The sequence below is a fragment of the Daphnia carinata genome, chromosome 8, assembly GCF_022539665.2.
Source record: "Daphnia carinata strain CSIRO-1 chromosome 8, CSIRO_AGI_Dcar_HiC_V3, whole genome shotgun sequence".
Taxonomy (NCBI): domain Eukaryota; kingdom Metazoa; phylum Arthropoda; class Branchiopoda; order Diplostraca; family Daphniidae; genus Daphnia; species Daphnia carinata.
The window spans coordinates 2,641,666-2,657,230 of record NC_081338.1 but is presented as its reverse complement, the minus strand read 5'-3'; the positions used below and the strand labels follow the sequence as shown (position 1 = coordinate 2,657,230).

The 15,565-nt window shown below is 41.7% G+C and overlaps 1 protein-coding gene across 1 annotated transcript; it reads left to right on the top strand.

The window, feature by feature from the left end:
• The first annotated feature begins 1,531 nt into the window (after window positions 1-1,531).
• LOC130703913 (reelin-like) lies at window positions 1,532-15,422 on the top strand. The gene is made up of 41 exons (XM_057525370.2): window positions 1,532-1,837; window positions 2,003-2,085; window positions 2,154-2,275; window positions 2,396-2,466; window positions 2,548-2,650; window positions 2,737-3,066; window positions 3,126-3,360; window positions 3,432-3,589; window positions 3,648-3,948; window positions 4,017-4,376; window positions 4,437-6,646; window positions 6,726-6,892; window positions 6,959-7,187; window positions 7,258-7,541; window positions 7,610-8,132; window positions 8,201-8,344; window positions 8,418-8,583; window positions 8,662-8,844; window positions 8,941-9,052; window positions 9,117-9,270; window positions 9,352-9,445; window positions 9,513-9,730; window positions 9,814-10,052; window positions 10,122-10,275; window positions 10,344-10,596; window positions 10,665-10,812; window positions 10,877-10,984; window positions 11,055-11,226; window positions 11,326-11,468; window positions 11,532-11,689; window positions 11,767-11,963; window positions 12,040-12,693; window positions 12,763-12,871; window positions 12,937-13,210; window positions 13,290-13,524; window positions 13,599-13,779; window positions 13,875-14,116; window positions 14,258-14,428; window positions 14,487-14,708; window positions 14,827-15,001; window positions 15,063-15,422. Exons 1-41 carry the CDS (start codon window positions 1,606-1,608, stop codon window positions 15,192-15,194), a joined length of 10,446 nt encoding a protein of 3,481 aa, XP_057381353.1. The 5' UTR covers window positions 1,532-1,605; the 3' UTR covers window positions 15,195-15,422.
• Window positions 15,423-15,565: the final 143 nt, after the last annotated feature.

Below are 15,565 nucleotides of genomic sequence, written 5' to 3'. Positions count from 1 at the left end.
GAGGGATCATTTGCCTGGACTTGCAAAACCAACAATTATCCAGTCAATTTTTTAAAATTTCTTTAAGTTAAAGAAAACGTAAAAGAATTCGAAAAAACATGGTACGATCGCAGTTTCCAAGAATAGAGATACATGTCGGAATAGTCTTTGTAAATCGACCTTGGGGAGTCGCAGGTTGCAAGACAACCATAAATAAACCGTCGGTTGTTGGAAAGCGATGTCAAGGTAAAACCAAGAGTGAGACACACCTCCTCATTTTTGCATGTCAATGTGTACGTGTTGCCCTAATTTGAAAAGAAAAGATGTTGTTAAACCCAAGAGATAGTTTTCGTGTGAACTAAGGTGTAGATGAGCTACTATTTGAGGAAGAACTAGGACAAAAACAAATGTTAAATTCATAGTACACCTGCCCCCGCCCAATCGTTTTCGTGATGGAACAAGCGTCAAGTAAACTCCGATGGCCAACCAAACGTAGCAGAAGAACACTCAATGAAGTGGGCGTATTCCTGATTAGATTTGTCGAGTTTAATATTGTACACTTGACAAGTAAATAAATAAATTCAATGAGCCATGGATTCATGAGAATGAGAATCTGATAGACTTGAATTGCTGATCTGTTATCTTCTCAAGTTTTTATCGCTGAACACATAAGGTTGAAAGGGCATTGCCTGTGAAAGCTTGAGCTATGTGCATTATTTCTGAATCACTAAATATTGTACAGTAAGTACTGCATTACGTCACTTGTCATAAAGGCCAAAAAACCACGCCCTCTTTTCTTCTAGTGGTATGCCAGGATAGGCTAGTACTGTGTGCATCAAGGGCTTTCCAGTAGATGTCCAAAACATTTTCTGATTTTGTATTTAATTGTCAGAAAAATTTTATGTGAATGAGTTATCAACCATATCCGCTGCTAAATTTCCCGTAATTGTTCATATAAAGCATTGCCCAACATAATGTTTTTGAAAAATAGATTTGTCATTGAAATTGCATTACGACGTTATCAACGGTGTTGAGGTCCCGAATTTACAGTAGCTACATAAGAGTTGATGTGCACATCTAAAGAATAGCGACACTTTTAGAGTCTGCAACGAGAGCACAGACCCTTCTGGAGACAGTACCGTAATAAGGCATACCTACCGGCACACTGAGCTTGCCATAAACCATCATCGAATGTTGAAATTTACCTACATCCTTTTACTGATAAGACTGCATTTGATTCAAACCTAAAACATTACCTTTTCAGCAGAATTCTCTGTGTGGAAAGAATGTTTATTGAATCGTGGTATTTTAAATGTACTGTACGTACCAGCTGACATTTCAGAGTCGCTCCGACGGAAGAGTCAAAGGTTAGTTTTACTTTACCCGATCAATCCTATTAGACAACTCCATTAACCGGAAGGGACTGGTCCACCAGATATCTGATAAAACACTCATCCGCCCTCCTAATTTATATCAGTCCCAACTATCAAGAAATTATATTTATGAATAACATTGTACCAAATAAACTCTTACGAATGCTGTTAAATGTTATTCGTGTTTCAGAAGTTGAGTCAAACACTTGGTTCGAATATATCTGCGGTTTACGCAGAGCCGACGGCTTCACCTATGGCGGCAATATATCGAAGCCTTAGCTTGATGGTTTTTATTTTGTTAGGTCTCTCGAACAGAATCAACAGCCAACAGTCCAACGCTGTTGATTCATCGCCGTTTTTCTTCCCCTGCAAACAGTTTGACCGATTGCAAGACGATTGGGATGAAAACCAACCGACAACGCAAATAGCTAAGGTAGAACTGTCAGGAAATCCACGCTTTTACACCGGTGGCCAAGTGTATAAAGGTAAAATACGATTTGATTTTATCGATGCCATCCTTTGAAGCGTCGTTTTTTTATAACAAAACACATCATACAAATTTTTTCTGTATGCTCCCCATAGTTTCAGATTTTTCATATTGGTGTATTGCATAATATTTTTTGTTGTAATTGTGATTTCGTTTTGTGTAGTCACTGTGCGATTGACTGAAGATTTCGATTCAGCGCTTATCACGGGAGTTTATTCTACTACGAGTGGCTCGGCCGGCAAACAAGTAAACGAAGCAGCTTCAGTTCATCCTATAAAATCTATGACACCTTTTCTTTTTTTTTCGCCCCCTAGTACCGGCAACGGAAAATGTGCACGATATTGCACTCGTATGCAAAACGGCGACCGACGGACGAAAGGAAAATCGACTTCCGTTGGATGGCACCACCCGAAGACATGGGCTGCGTTCATTTCGCGTACCTGATTTTAATATTTAATTTCAACACTTTCGTCAAATTGACACATTTGCCGGACTATTATTAACCGTATTTAGCGTGACTACATTATTTCATTCTTATGGTTTCGCGTTCACTTAGAGGAACATTTACACGACAAGAAACCCTTGTATTGAAGGACCAGCGGATTTATCACCTATGTCCAGCAACTGGTATTGTGGCACGCAAAATTGTCGTTATTGCTTGTAGAGTATATGAAATTTGAAAAAAAATTTACGTTATCACGTTGCTAGACGAACATGATGCCGAGAGCGTGAAGTTATCAGGCGTGAACCAGGAGGGAGGCGTTATTTTCCGAGACGATTTCGAAACCGGACATTTCTCTCCATCTCTATGGTACAACTTAATTTATGTTGGAAATTTACCACTATACTGCAAACGGAATGAGGCAAATAAGTCTGAATATAATTTTCGTGAATTAGGAGTGAATCTGAGGGATTTCATGTCAGCAATAGTTGTCAACCAATTTTTCATGGACTTTCGGCTACGCTATGCAGCAGAATGGAGGAAACGTCTTCAATGAACGAAGATCATTCAACTGCAACTGTCCTTCAATTGTCCAGCGTCGCGTTAAATTTGACCAGCGCTGGAACTCTTCAGTTCACAATCGGTCAAACATTCTGCTCAGCTGAAAAGCAAAACACAACAATCACAACGAGTTTCAACGCTAACATTACCATATTTTATGGCCAACTAATCTCCCCTTATGACACAGTGTGCTCTAACTGGTCTCCGTTTCGAACTATTACCAGGTAATTCTTGCCTTTATTGCATATACAACCACAGCTTTAGATCGTCTCTTTGCGGTTAGCTTATCAGGAAACAGAGAATCGGCTTCCTATGTGATACCGTTGTCGTCGGCAATCCGGCAACCTGAAACGTGTTTCCGGTGGTCCGTCCAACTGCCCGGTGAACATAGTCATGTATGCTTTGCAATTGACGACGTGGTTGTAACCAACACAGCTGATCGACCTCTAGAATTACATGCTGACTTCGACCCTCTCAGCACAGCCGATTGGCTATCCTTGCCTGGCGGACAGATACATGTATTACTTTCATATTTATTAATAACATCTTACGGTACCTTATTTGTCAACACGTCTCGTACGAAATGCAGAGTGGTTGTAAAGGGAGTACAGGGGCAGCGCTCGTGTTCAATTCCAACCATCTCGGCCCCAATTGGGCATCGACTAGAGATTTTCAGCTTACGTCTAGCCCAACGTCTGACCAAATTTTATGGAGACCTGATTTCAACGGACTTCTTGCGGACGAGCAGTATTTTGATTTTTAACACTGCGACAGGATAAAAAATAATTTATAATACGTTTCATAGCTGGGAATTTCAGAACGCACGGATTGAAGCCAACTGTGAAAGTGATTCAAGACATTTGGTTCTTCAACAAACATTCAACAGCTCTTTTTTTTCGGCTTGTTCTCCTCTGTTGGATTTGTCTTCAGCTGGTAACCTACGATTTCATCTTGAGCCATCTACTCCATGCAAAAAACAAACCAAAAATACTAAGACCACTAAAAAGACTCCCCAACGTTCTCCATCCAAGTTGACTGTATGGATTGAACGTAATGATGGCAGTAAAAAGAGACTCACCATTCTGTCTGGACTTTTCCTTGAAAAAGTATAATACAGAAAGTAATTACATGATTGAATAATAAATTATACAGCTGCCATTACTTAATACTGAAGGAGCCTGTTAAGCCTTCACTTGCAATACCAAGTGAAGCACAAGAAAAAAATGCAAGGATTTGCTGGCAGTTGTTGGGTGAAAATCTCTCCAACGAAGAGGCCTCACCCTGGGCCGTGAATGACATTCTTTTGCATCCAGCGCTTCCATTACCCATTCAATACATACTTCAATTTCGTTTGAATATGGCCTGCGATTTACCTGAAAAAAATGACAACACGTCAGTCAGTTTGCCCTTGAAAGAAAACGACGCTTTCCGTGTCATGGTGCAATATTCAAACGATTATGGAAACAGCTGGAACAATCTTCATGGTCTCTGTTTACCTCCAACATGCACCGGTGCTTATTCTAACGTAATCCAGGTGATAACCTCTTATTATTAAACGAGAAGATGAATGTAAATAAATACTCATGATTTCTAGACGACGTGGTCTAGTCAGGAGATGGCAGCACATCCGTGGGAACGTATCACACTTCCCATTCCATTTGCTTCTCTGGCCGATCCTGTGCGTTTTCGTTTCATCCAAAAGGGTCGTGGTTTGTCTAACATTGACATCCGTAGACATTGGGCGTTGGACGACATTTATCTTGAAGACTGTTATTTGGGTTGCAGTGGTCATGGGAATTGTGTAGAGAAAGGTCACTGTTCTTGTGACGATGGATACCAGGGCGAATGGTGCCAATTTCCCACACAGCCACTTCCATCCATTTTTCGAGAGAATTTCGAACAAGACGCTGCTGATCTTAAGCTCAAGTTTGCTCGATTTACTGGAGAGAAATTTGGTACAAGATGTGGACAAGTTGGAGCTGGAATGGCGGCCATCTTTGATCAGTTTGGTGATCGACAACTGGTGACATTTGATCTCGACACAACTGAAAGTCACATTTTACGATTCGCTATTAGAATGAATGGGCCTGGAAGTCAACATCGACATCACTGTCCAGGACCTGACAGGCCAGTAGAAATTATTTACGTACATTCTTCTTGTAACGGAGGCATTACGTGGTCTCTGCTTAAATTTATTCAACCACAGCAGACAAAAGAAGAATCAACTCAAGTGATTCGAATCCAATTAACGTCAGATGCACAAGGACCTAGTTGTCGGTTCAGACTTTGGCAAGCCCAACATTCTGGAGCTGGAAAAGACGTGTGGGCTGTAGATGATCTTTACATTGGACCTAATCTAACTCACACGCTGATTAGGAACAGCAGCTTTAGTAACGTTCAACCGACGACGGCCGATGCTTTCGTGGGTCGTCATTTGCCAGAAGAATTCTGCAAGAGAGATGGTGTCATGATTCTTCAAGCTGATGAATTGGAAGAAACATACCCCGTACGGATCGAACCTTTCTCTGTGGTCCAGTTAGAATCAGCTGTCGGATGCAGTTCATCGACTCCGCTTTTAAACAATAATAGCGTCGTAGTTCAATTTTCCATTGACGGAGGAAAACACTGGAATGATTTGGATGACAGCCGACGACATGTATCCTTTCTACAAGACTGGAGAAGAATAGGAATTAAACTTCCTCCAGCTTCATGGTCAGAAGCTACCCGATTCCGGATTGCTCAAACTGGAAGTCGTCCATCAGATCGCAGTCCACTGGGCATCGATTACTTTTATGCAGGGCCAGATGAATGTCCTGAACTTTGTCGTGGCAATGGACGTTGTTCGCTATCAGGATGCGTTTGTGACGATGGATTCAGTGGAGAGAACTGTCTACCAGACCCTCCACTTACCACGCTTAAGGCGATCAACGAGAGTTATGCATTAATGATTGGTGGACATCATTACGTTACGGATCGCGATGGCTGTCTTGTACGCGGAACGCAGAACATAATGTTTGATGGACTCGGCATGCGATTGCTGGAGACGAAGGAAATTGTCTACTCACCAGGCATCGTAGTGATGTTCTTTTTGCGACTAGGATTCTGTGAGCAATCTCAAGCGGCATCTCACGACATTTTTGTCCAATTGGAAGTGTCGTGGAACGGCATTGACTGGAAACTTCTTCGCGAGTACCGTAGCCCATTTTTCTGGCAACCTCAACTGGAACAAATTGAAATCTTGCCACCTGAAAGCCTAAAATCCAAACCCAATCCACCACCATTTAGAATCCGCTTCGTTCAAACAGGTGTCCATGGCAAAGACAGAAACGTTTGGAGCCTATCTGGATTGACCAGCTCATCACAAGCAGAAATATTTTCCGGGGCGGACATCGATAAACTGAGTCAGCCATTAAATGAAAACGCAGACTTTTGGCTTGTGCGTAATGAGCCTGATCCAAAGTCGTCGTGTTTGATTTTCGACGCCAATTGTCCCAGCAGAATCGTTTGGTACGGAGCCCTTACAAAGAAATTATTCTTAGACGTTGGGGATACGATTCAATTCGACATAGTTGCCCAACGATTTGATTCGGCTTCCTTTCCCGATACGTCTGAACAAATCCTTCTCGAATATTCAGCCAATGGAGGAGTAGATTGGCAGCTTGTTCAACCGGAATGTCTCCATTCATGGTCAAATTGTCAAGGATTTCGTCAATCTAGCCGATTAAACTATCGCAGTTTTATGTCGGAAGAGGATGGCGTAGTGAATAGATTTCATTTCAATGCTAGCGAATCCATGGCTAACAAGTAAAAACAATCATTTTTGAGTTTCAATTATTCGAGTTGAACTAATTCTCTGACATTATTTTGTGTGACGTACTTGCAGGCCGATATTGCTTCGTTGGTTACACCATCGGCTAGGAGATCAACAACACCATCCGCTTCGTGGATTTCAAATCCAGAACTTGTACATCGGTCATCCTTGCCCGTCATTGTGCTCTGGACATGGACGATGTTGGCATTCATTATGCACGTGTGATGTCGGTTACACAGGTACGTTGCGATGAATTTAGCTTATTATTTTCTACAAAAAATTTGCAAAATCATGTTTCGTACTAGGAGAAAACTGTGCCGAAGCGGAGCAGAGCACACCGGCTGGTTTCTATGACACGTTTGTTTACAAGGACCACATAAATTCGACACCGAAACTGCGTTCACACTGGGGTCGCATTGTCGGGGGAAAACTGCTACCCAATTACTGCGATGGCTCCACTGATGGAGTGGTCTTCTTCGGAGGCCGAGGACCACGTTCGTTGCAAACAATAGAAATCGACACCAGGAATTTAAGGTAATTAATTCGCACAATTGTGGCTGAAATAATGATACTAAGTTATTATCATGAATTGCATTCGTGACAGGATGGTGCAGTTCACCCTTGCTGTAACAAGCGTACCCATTTACAAACAAAACTGTCGTCTAGCTGCGAAACGTAAATCGTTGTCCACAGAGATTCCCGCTGCTAGTCTTCTTGTTCTCGACTACAGTAATGATAATGGGCTGACCTGGAACCCGTTGGAAGCCTGGCCTTTGAACACGGAAGTCGATGAAAGAAGGCTAGGCTGCAATTTACCCGATTCTGCCAGAACTCCCAGAACTATTATTAGATGGTGGCAACTTACCTACCCGAACGCCAATCATCGAGGTATTCATTGTCGCGTTTAGTTTGTAAGGTAATACAATGCTATACTGATTTACGGTTCCATGACACAGATGGGCTTCAGTGGTACTTGGACGATGTATTGGTCAACTTGAACATTACGAACCCAATCGTTTTCGAGTATGAGATTCAATCGGATGAACCTATCGAAGACCAACAATTGAACGACATCGCTGATATTGTTAATAACACCGATGGAACAATTACGGATTGGATGGGATGGCAGGGCTTGATATTTCGTGAACAGCTCGATCCTGTCGACACATTACTGGGACCAGCTGATTTGGAAGATGGATTTTCATTGTCGTATGCGGAAACATGGGACATGGAGATTAGCGACCCAACCTTTGCCCAGTTCCAGCTAATATTACCAGCAGGCATTCATTCAGGAACAGCAGAGGTCCGTTTTGAATATTCAACAGATATGGGTCGCCGCTGGAATATGGTCGAAGAGGAATGTTACAGGCTGGAGCAACTAAGCCAACAATGTGAATACCTCCATCCGCCTAGTCGATATTTAATAAATAGCGAGAATAATGCCACTCGGATTACCGTACATCTACCCAGACGCTCCATGTAAGACTAAAGAAACACAAGTGGGATTAGCAATAAACTGAAAATTAATGTTTCTCATTCATATATAGAACGGAATCGACACGATTCCGCTGGATCAGCGAAAATGGACAAGACCGTGGACCGATGGTGTGGGGTGTTGCACGCGTCTATATCGGTGGTACATGTCCGTGGATGTGTTCTGGCCATGGAACATGCCAGAATGGGCAATGCGAGTATGTCTTTGAATATTTAATTTTACAAGCTTTAGTTAAAAATGACGAATTATAACTTGTGTTTGTGTTACAGTTGCGATGTAGGATATGGTAATGTTGATTGCGTTCCAATCATTCCTCTTCCTCGAGGCCTTCTAAGCCATTTCGATAAAGATTCCAACTTAGTCCGCCTTTCTGGTGGAGATATATCTACTGGATGTGGAATATTAATGTCAGGACCTGCTGCTATCTTCCACAAGGTCCATAAAAGACTTGTATAGTGTTGAAAATTGAAATTCGAATGTATCAACCTTGTCGTGTGTTACGTATCTGCACAGGACGGCCTGCGCTATTTTGAGTCAACAGACTTGGACCTAACAGCAGCGTCTTATGTCCAAATGACTATCAAATTCCATTGCTGGGCCGAAGCTGAAAGCTACGTAAACTCATTAGAACCGTTACATCAGCGACTTCTTTTGCAGTACTCTGTTAACGGCGGAATTACTTGGATTCTCATTCAGGTGAAATTTAAGGCTTAGCTAAACCGTGAATTTGTTAGCAATATCCTATTTAATGTTTATTAACGTCTATTAATGCGCCTTACGCACGTAAAAAAGGAAATCAAAATACTCCCGCAATACGACCCTCAGCTGGTGATTGTCAACCTAATGCGGATTCCAGATCTTACAAATTGTACACGACTGCGTCTGTGGCAACCTGTTCACGCTGGTATAATACAAGTTGGTTTTACATACATCATTTTTGTTATTACACCGAAATTTGTGATTAACAGGTGAAGGTTTGGATACTTGGGCTATTGATGGCTTGGTTCTTCATAGCACAACACCGTTGGGTGTAATCCTAACTAGCGACTTTCAACAACTCAACGATCAAGATTCTTCATGGCTAACTTGGTTCGGTGGCCAACTTCACTCGTTTTGTTCGAGGTCTTGACCAATGCTTAATAAGAAATTCTTTACCATTTTACGTACCTTTCGTTTAATTTTGGCATTTTTCGTTTCATACAGAGACGATGCCTTAGTTTTTCAAGGTGAACTAGGAGAGCAACAAGTGTTTACGGGAGATTCCATGATTACATCAGAAACTGTCCTTCAGTTTGAGGCATATTACCTATTAGATTCGATTAAACTCTTTAATCCATGTTACAACTGAAGAGTAAGTTTTTTAGGTTAACGTTGGATGTGGAACAACCGATCTTAGCTTAGAACACCCTGTTCGACTGGAATATTCCATTGACGGAGGGCGACATTGGCATTTAGTGGTAAACGATTCTGGTCGAAATCCTTATGACCGAATGCCACATCAAACATCCACTGTTTATTCTTCCAAAACAACCAATGCATGGAAAAGGGAAACTGTAATGCTTTCGCATTTGGAGACAAGCAAGTGGGTCACCAAAATTTACTTCAGCGTACTTCTCCAACAATCAAATTGTATCTTACAGTGATATTAACTTTCATAAATTACAGACCACTTCGATTTCGATGGTATCAGGGATTTTTAAACGGAACAGACGGGCATTTGGCTCCTCAGTGGGCCATACGAAACGTTATCCTGAGTCCGCAGTGTCCGGAACTTTGCAACGGACATGGAAGATGTACAGTCGAAGGATCCTGCGAATGTGACGAGGGTTACCAAGGCGAGGCGTGCGAAACGGTAAAAATTTTCACGCTGAACCCTCAAAACATTCACGAGTCGTTTGTCCAAGGTAGGAACCCAAACTGGGTCAATGTTGGTTAAATAAAATCATTTTTGGATGTTTTTTTCGTGTTCGTAGATGATGCTCCAGAGAACTCGCTATGGCTGCGTCAGATAGGAGGAGAACTAAGAGCTCAACCGTCAAGTAAAATTGGCATAGGAGGAGCTTTCGTCATGGATCGTTTAGGAGTCAGAATGTTGGAAACGCGCGACCTCGATTTATCAAATGCAAAGTAAAGAAGAAAAAATGCAAAAAATTATATGGCGTTAATCATTAGATAATAATTCCAATTCAAAATAGTTTTGTCCAGTTTCATCTTGATTCATCGGATTCAGTACCGTCCGACAACGAGATTTTCGTCATTGTCGAATATTCAATAAATGGTGGAATTGAATGGACTACGTTTGAAGTTATCCCACTGAATGGCTTGTCATCTCAACAACTTCGCCAAGTGCCTCTTCCTAGCCGAGCGCTGAGCTTAGCAGCCAGACTGAAATGGTCTCAGCTTGGTGGAAATAATGGAAATTTGCATACCATGTGGTCTGTAGACGAGGTATGGGGAAAATATCGGTTGTGCTCTCAAAGAAATTGATGAATAAGCGAAATGAAATGTGACACCAGATTTACGTTGGAGGGGAGTTTTACGCCAAGAGTGCCATTGAAGATGAATTCGCATCATTAGAAACGACAAAGGATAATTGGCTCTTCGTTTCCGGAGGTTCATTGGAACCATCTTGTGGTTCATCTAATTCGACACTTCATTTTACCAGTATGTTTAAATTTACTGAATGCATTGTTTCTTTGGGTTTATTTTTTATCATTTCAACTAACAGATCCAAACGGGAAAAGTATGGTCATGACGAAGGATATCAGAGTAACGGATCAGATGTTTTTGCAATACGCTATTTCATCAGGATGTGATCATCCTCATTCGTGCAGTCGTAAGCGTGGCTTTTGTTGGCTCCGGAATGCTAATCTACAATTTACAATTGTCGTTACGATGCTATGCAGGTGTGCGATTAGAATATTCTGATAATTATGGACTGGTTTGGCGAAATCTACCTGACGAATGCCTACCTGGAGAAGCAGTCGATTGTGACGCTTTTGAATTTCATTCAGAACTTTTATCGCAAGTCACCGGTTACCAACGTACCATAACAGCGCCTATCCCACTCAACAAAGGGTATTATAAATGACTATATTTTGCCATCTATTGCGCAACACCAGTCAATTGCTGGTCAATAGCTATTACATCCTTAACATTTCATTGTGAAAACGGCAGAGTGGTGCGTTTGCGATGGACAAGCGATGACGAATCAATCGATTGGTCTTTACATTGGGTTTACGTCGGAGCTTCCTGTGGCCACTGCAACGGACGAGGGCGCTGTTGGGAAGGATACTGTCAATGTGATCCCAACTGGACTGGTTAGTTCGGCGGAAAATGTCAATCAGTATTGCGCAAACGATTTTTTATTATTTGTTTTGTAGGAGACAATTGCGAAATATCTTCAACTGAACTTTTGTCAAGCGTACGGGAGACATTCAGTAATGGCTGGAATTCAAGCGTGTGGTCCAGAATCAATGGCGGGTCAGTATCGTCTCTCTGCGGAACTCTTGACTCCGGACCAGCCCTTCACTTTCATGATGTAAGTCGTTTGTGCCTGTTACCAAAGAACATCTTTGTGTATTGTTTATTATACTAATTGTTAAAATTTGGGAAAAGTCGTGCGGTCGTTATGCTGAAACACGTGAGCTGGACCTGTATCAAGTAACTGTCATCCAGTTTCATTTGAGATCTGGCTGTGGACAAGTGCCAAATAGTCCAAACCAAGGAATATTACTCTTCCAATATTCTTTAAATGGAGGAGTGAAATGGCATACCGGTCTGTCGCTATCTCTCGATCATTTCCAGGACTCCAGGTAAAAATTAACGGCTGAACTACAATAACCATTCAGACAGCCTTTTTGAAAACGTGAGTTTGTTTGATCGAGATAGGCTGGTTAGCTTTCTTGTTCCGGAAGATGTCCAAAAAAGTGACGTAAAGCTCCGCTGGTGGCAACTGGGACACTCTGGTCGAATGTCAGAAGATTGGGCAATCGACAGTTTCATAATCGGTCGTCCTTTGGATGTGTCCGTTGCTTCAAATCCACCCAAACAGCGAAATGTTCATTCGCGGGAACTCTTTCCTGATTACCAAGCTGAAGAATCTGTCGATTCTACACACCCAAAACAATTCTTGAATAGTCTGTTTGGACAAAAGTTGTGGTGGAGGAAAATCAACGTCGATCAACACGATTCGTTTTGTGGCCGACATGGTCATATTATGCGCGGAAGATCTAACACTGCCGAAGAATCAATCCTCGAAACGTCTGACTTCTTAGTCGTGAACGCTAAAGGACGCATTCTCTCCTTCGAAATGCTCGTCGGTGATTGTGGCCAAGGATCTGATTCTGTAGAACTGGCTGCAGTCCCAATCAAATTGCCTGTCCGGCTAGAGATTTCGTATGATCACGGTATGAGCTGGAAGCTATTTCATCCAATGAAAGTGCGAGGTGAAAAAGGTCCTGGGCCGCAAATACCAAGCGTTTATCAGAAACTTGATAAATGGCAAACTTATCAATACTCACTTGAAATTATATCAGGAGCAAGGTAAAGTGCTTCATAAGAATTTTTTGGTTGGAGTATACTTTGATGTTCAGATTTTTGTAAATATCTTAGATTTGCTCGATTTCGTTGGAGGCATCCGAAATCGTCTGCCTCTGTTTCTTGGGCAGTCAATGAATTTGATTTGGGACCTCCAATCAATGACTCGCTCTTGGTCGGCCTGGTAGTTTAAATACATGCAATTTAAATTGGTTTCTAAAATAATAGCTGCTTGTACGGAATCGATAGGATACATTGGCGGATGATTTCAATGATGGCTCCACCGTAAAACCGCATTGGAAATTTTTTAGTGGTGGAAAAATCGCCAATCCCAATGAACGACTTGGTGACGGGGCAGCAGGACTGTTTCAAGGACCTGGGATAAAATTATTACAAACCATACCGCTGGATTTGACATTTGGCCAAAACGTGGAATTCATTCTCAATTTTCAATTGAGTAAAGGAAGGAGAGACCTTGAAGATGTGGCACAAAACGTATTCTTACAGTGTTCAGCTGATAGCGGTAGTTAGAATTTCAGTATTATCCTAGTGTGATTTCTTCATAGAATGCTAAATTATTTTTCGACGACTTTTCCCATAAGGTTTCACGTGGATTCTAATTCAAGACTACAGTCCTCAACATTACATAAATCCTGCTCCAGTTCATGCGATTATACCGGAAGACTGCCAAAATCCGCATTCCATTTTACGCTGGTGGCAACCTGTAGTTTCCGAAGCGAGCTCAGAGGCAGCGAAGAAACATTCAGTGTGGCTTATCGACAATATTGCCATCGAGTACTCCAGAGAGCATTTGTCGGAAATCTACGACGATTTCGTGTAAGTGGAATCCAATCTTATCAACCCTTCCAAACCGTGCTCGTTATTATTTTTAATTTTGCATCCTCTTCAAGGGGGGAATCACTCAATCAAACTCAATGGCAGTTTCATCCCAATGGCGTCATTTCAAACAACCTTTGTGGCGCACCAGAAACGGAAAAGTCGATGAATTTTGTCTCTAGTGAAAATAGTCGATTTGCCGGAATCACAAGCAGACACATTATAGTGAAAGATAACTACGCTGCTTATTTTAAGGTCTCGTTATATTTACAATAGCTAAATGAATCCGAACAAGTAAAAAGCCAGTCAAAAATCCTAACCATTCGTTTTATTATTATTATGTTTTTCAGATCAGAACATCGTGTGGAATAATGTCGTGTCATGGCAACAATAACAGAAGCCAAGTACGATTTGAAATGAGGCAAGGATACGAACAGCCTTCATGGTCCTTAGCAAAACCAAACTGTTTGCCAAGTTCAACGGATTCGTTGTGCGATCCTCAGATGTATCATAGTTCTTCTGCATTAGCATTTGGCAACTTCCCGATTTGGCAGCGGGTCATTATCCCACTCAAATCGATCCCATTCGCCAAGTAAGTCAATTCAGTTTCACAATGTTGCAGTAGCACTATGTGTTTTTGTTCCATGTTGATGTGGATATCAAAAGCCAGGCAGCAGTAAAGAGGGAGCATTAGGCGTGCATAACGTACATTAATAAAAGAGTTATCTTCTAGCACGTGGCAGTTTCGTTGGATGACTCAGAAAAATGGAATAGGAAAAGGAGAGAAAAACACGTGGGCGTTGAAAGATGTTTACATTGGTCGAATGTGTCCGTCGCATTGCCACGGTCACGGAGACTGTATCCGTGGGCGTTGCCATTGCGATAAGGGCTATGAAGGCGTGAGGTATGGATTGAAGTTTCTAGTTCCAAAATACGTTCGTTTGACATTTTCATTGAATCAGCTGCTCGAGTTCCAAGGCAGTATTGGTCGCTTCATCATTACCTATAATGGATCATTTTGACGACCTCGTTAACCCATCGCTACTATGGGAAAGCATCACCGGAGGAAGTATCAAAGTCGGTTGCGGATCTCTGATTCCTCTTGCCCATGGGAAACATTTACATTTTGATGGATGTGGTATAAGAATGGCTTTTACTGTACCCATCGACGTCCGCGTGGTTAGGTACATTTGAAGTTATAAAAACATGTTATGAAAATAATCGTTCCTCCAAATATTTCCGTTCCAATGTTGTAATTTCTTAAATACTTTTTACGATAACAGAGTGATTTTAATTCCTTAGGCGCCTCGCTTTCGTAATTCGAATAGGGACACCTCAACAGATCCCGTCGTGTCGCATCCAACCGTCTAACACTTACAGATCAGATATTCTTGATCGGGTTGTGCTTCTTCAGTACAGTTACAATAGCGTCGACTGGTTTTTGCTTGCCTCTCATGGCATACGCAATTTCATTCAGGTAAGTTTGTTGCTGTGTTGAACCTAGCCTTTATCCTGATTTTTACGTTATTCAAATTTAGCCACAGCGGATGATATATAATGTACCCGTTCAAACCAACTCCTCAACTATTCAATTTCGATGGTGGCAACCGCAACACGGAGGACCTACGTGGGATCAGTGGGCGTTAGATAACGTCGAGATTCTGATTTAAATTTAGTAGAAAATGTCCTTCTACTACACACAGTTATTACATGTTATGCTAATGTTTTAATCTAAACTTGCTTGATAAATCGTGACGATATGACAGCAAGGGCTTAAAAATGTGTAAAACATTCAAAATGCTTTCATGACCAAAAATTTGGTATACGTTGTGTATTGCTATTGCGTAATTCCATGGGGTCAAAGAACTGGACGGTAAAGCAATAACACGTAAAACATCTCTACGACTCCGTTATGCAAAATTTTGGTTTCTGTAACACAGCAAAGTAACTTGTGGGGTAAACCTAGATGTCAGGTCTGGTTGAACAGGATATATATAGGATATATATTTTTTTGAAATATATATTATGCGGATTCTGGGCT

Excerpts from the sequence above, each read along its gene's own strand:
- LOC130703913 (XM_057525370.2), top strand. The coding sequence starts at position 1,606 with ATGGCGGCAATATATCGAAGCCTTAGCTTGATGGTTTTTATTTTGTTA. Across the intron at positions 2,651-2,736 it reads CATTTCTCTCCATCTCTATG|GAGTGAATCTGAGGGATTTC; the intron begins GTACAACTTAAT and ends TTCGTGAATTAG. Across the intron at positions 6,647-6,725 it reads AGCGAATCCATGGCTAACAA|GCCGATATTGCTTCGTTGGT; the intron begins GTAAAAACAATC and ends ACGTACTTGCAG.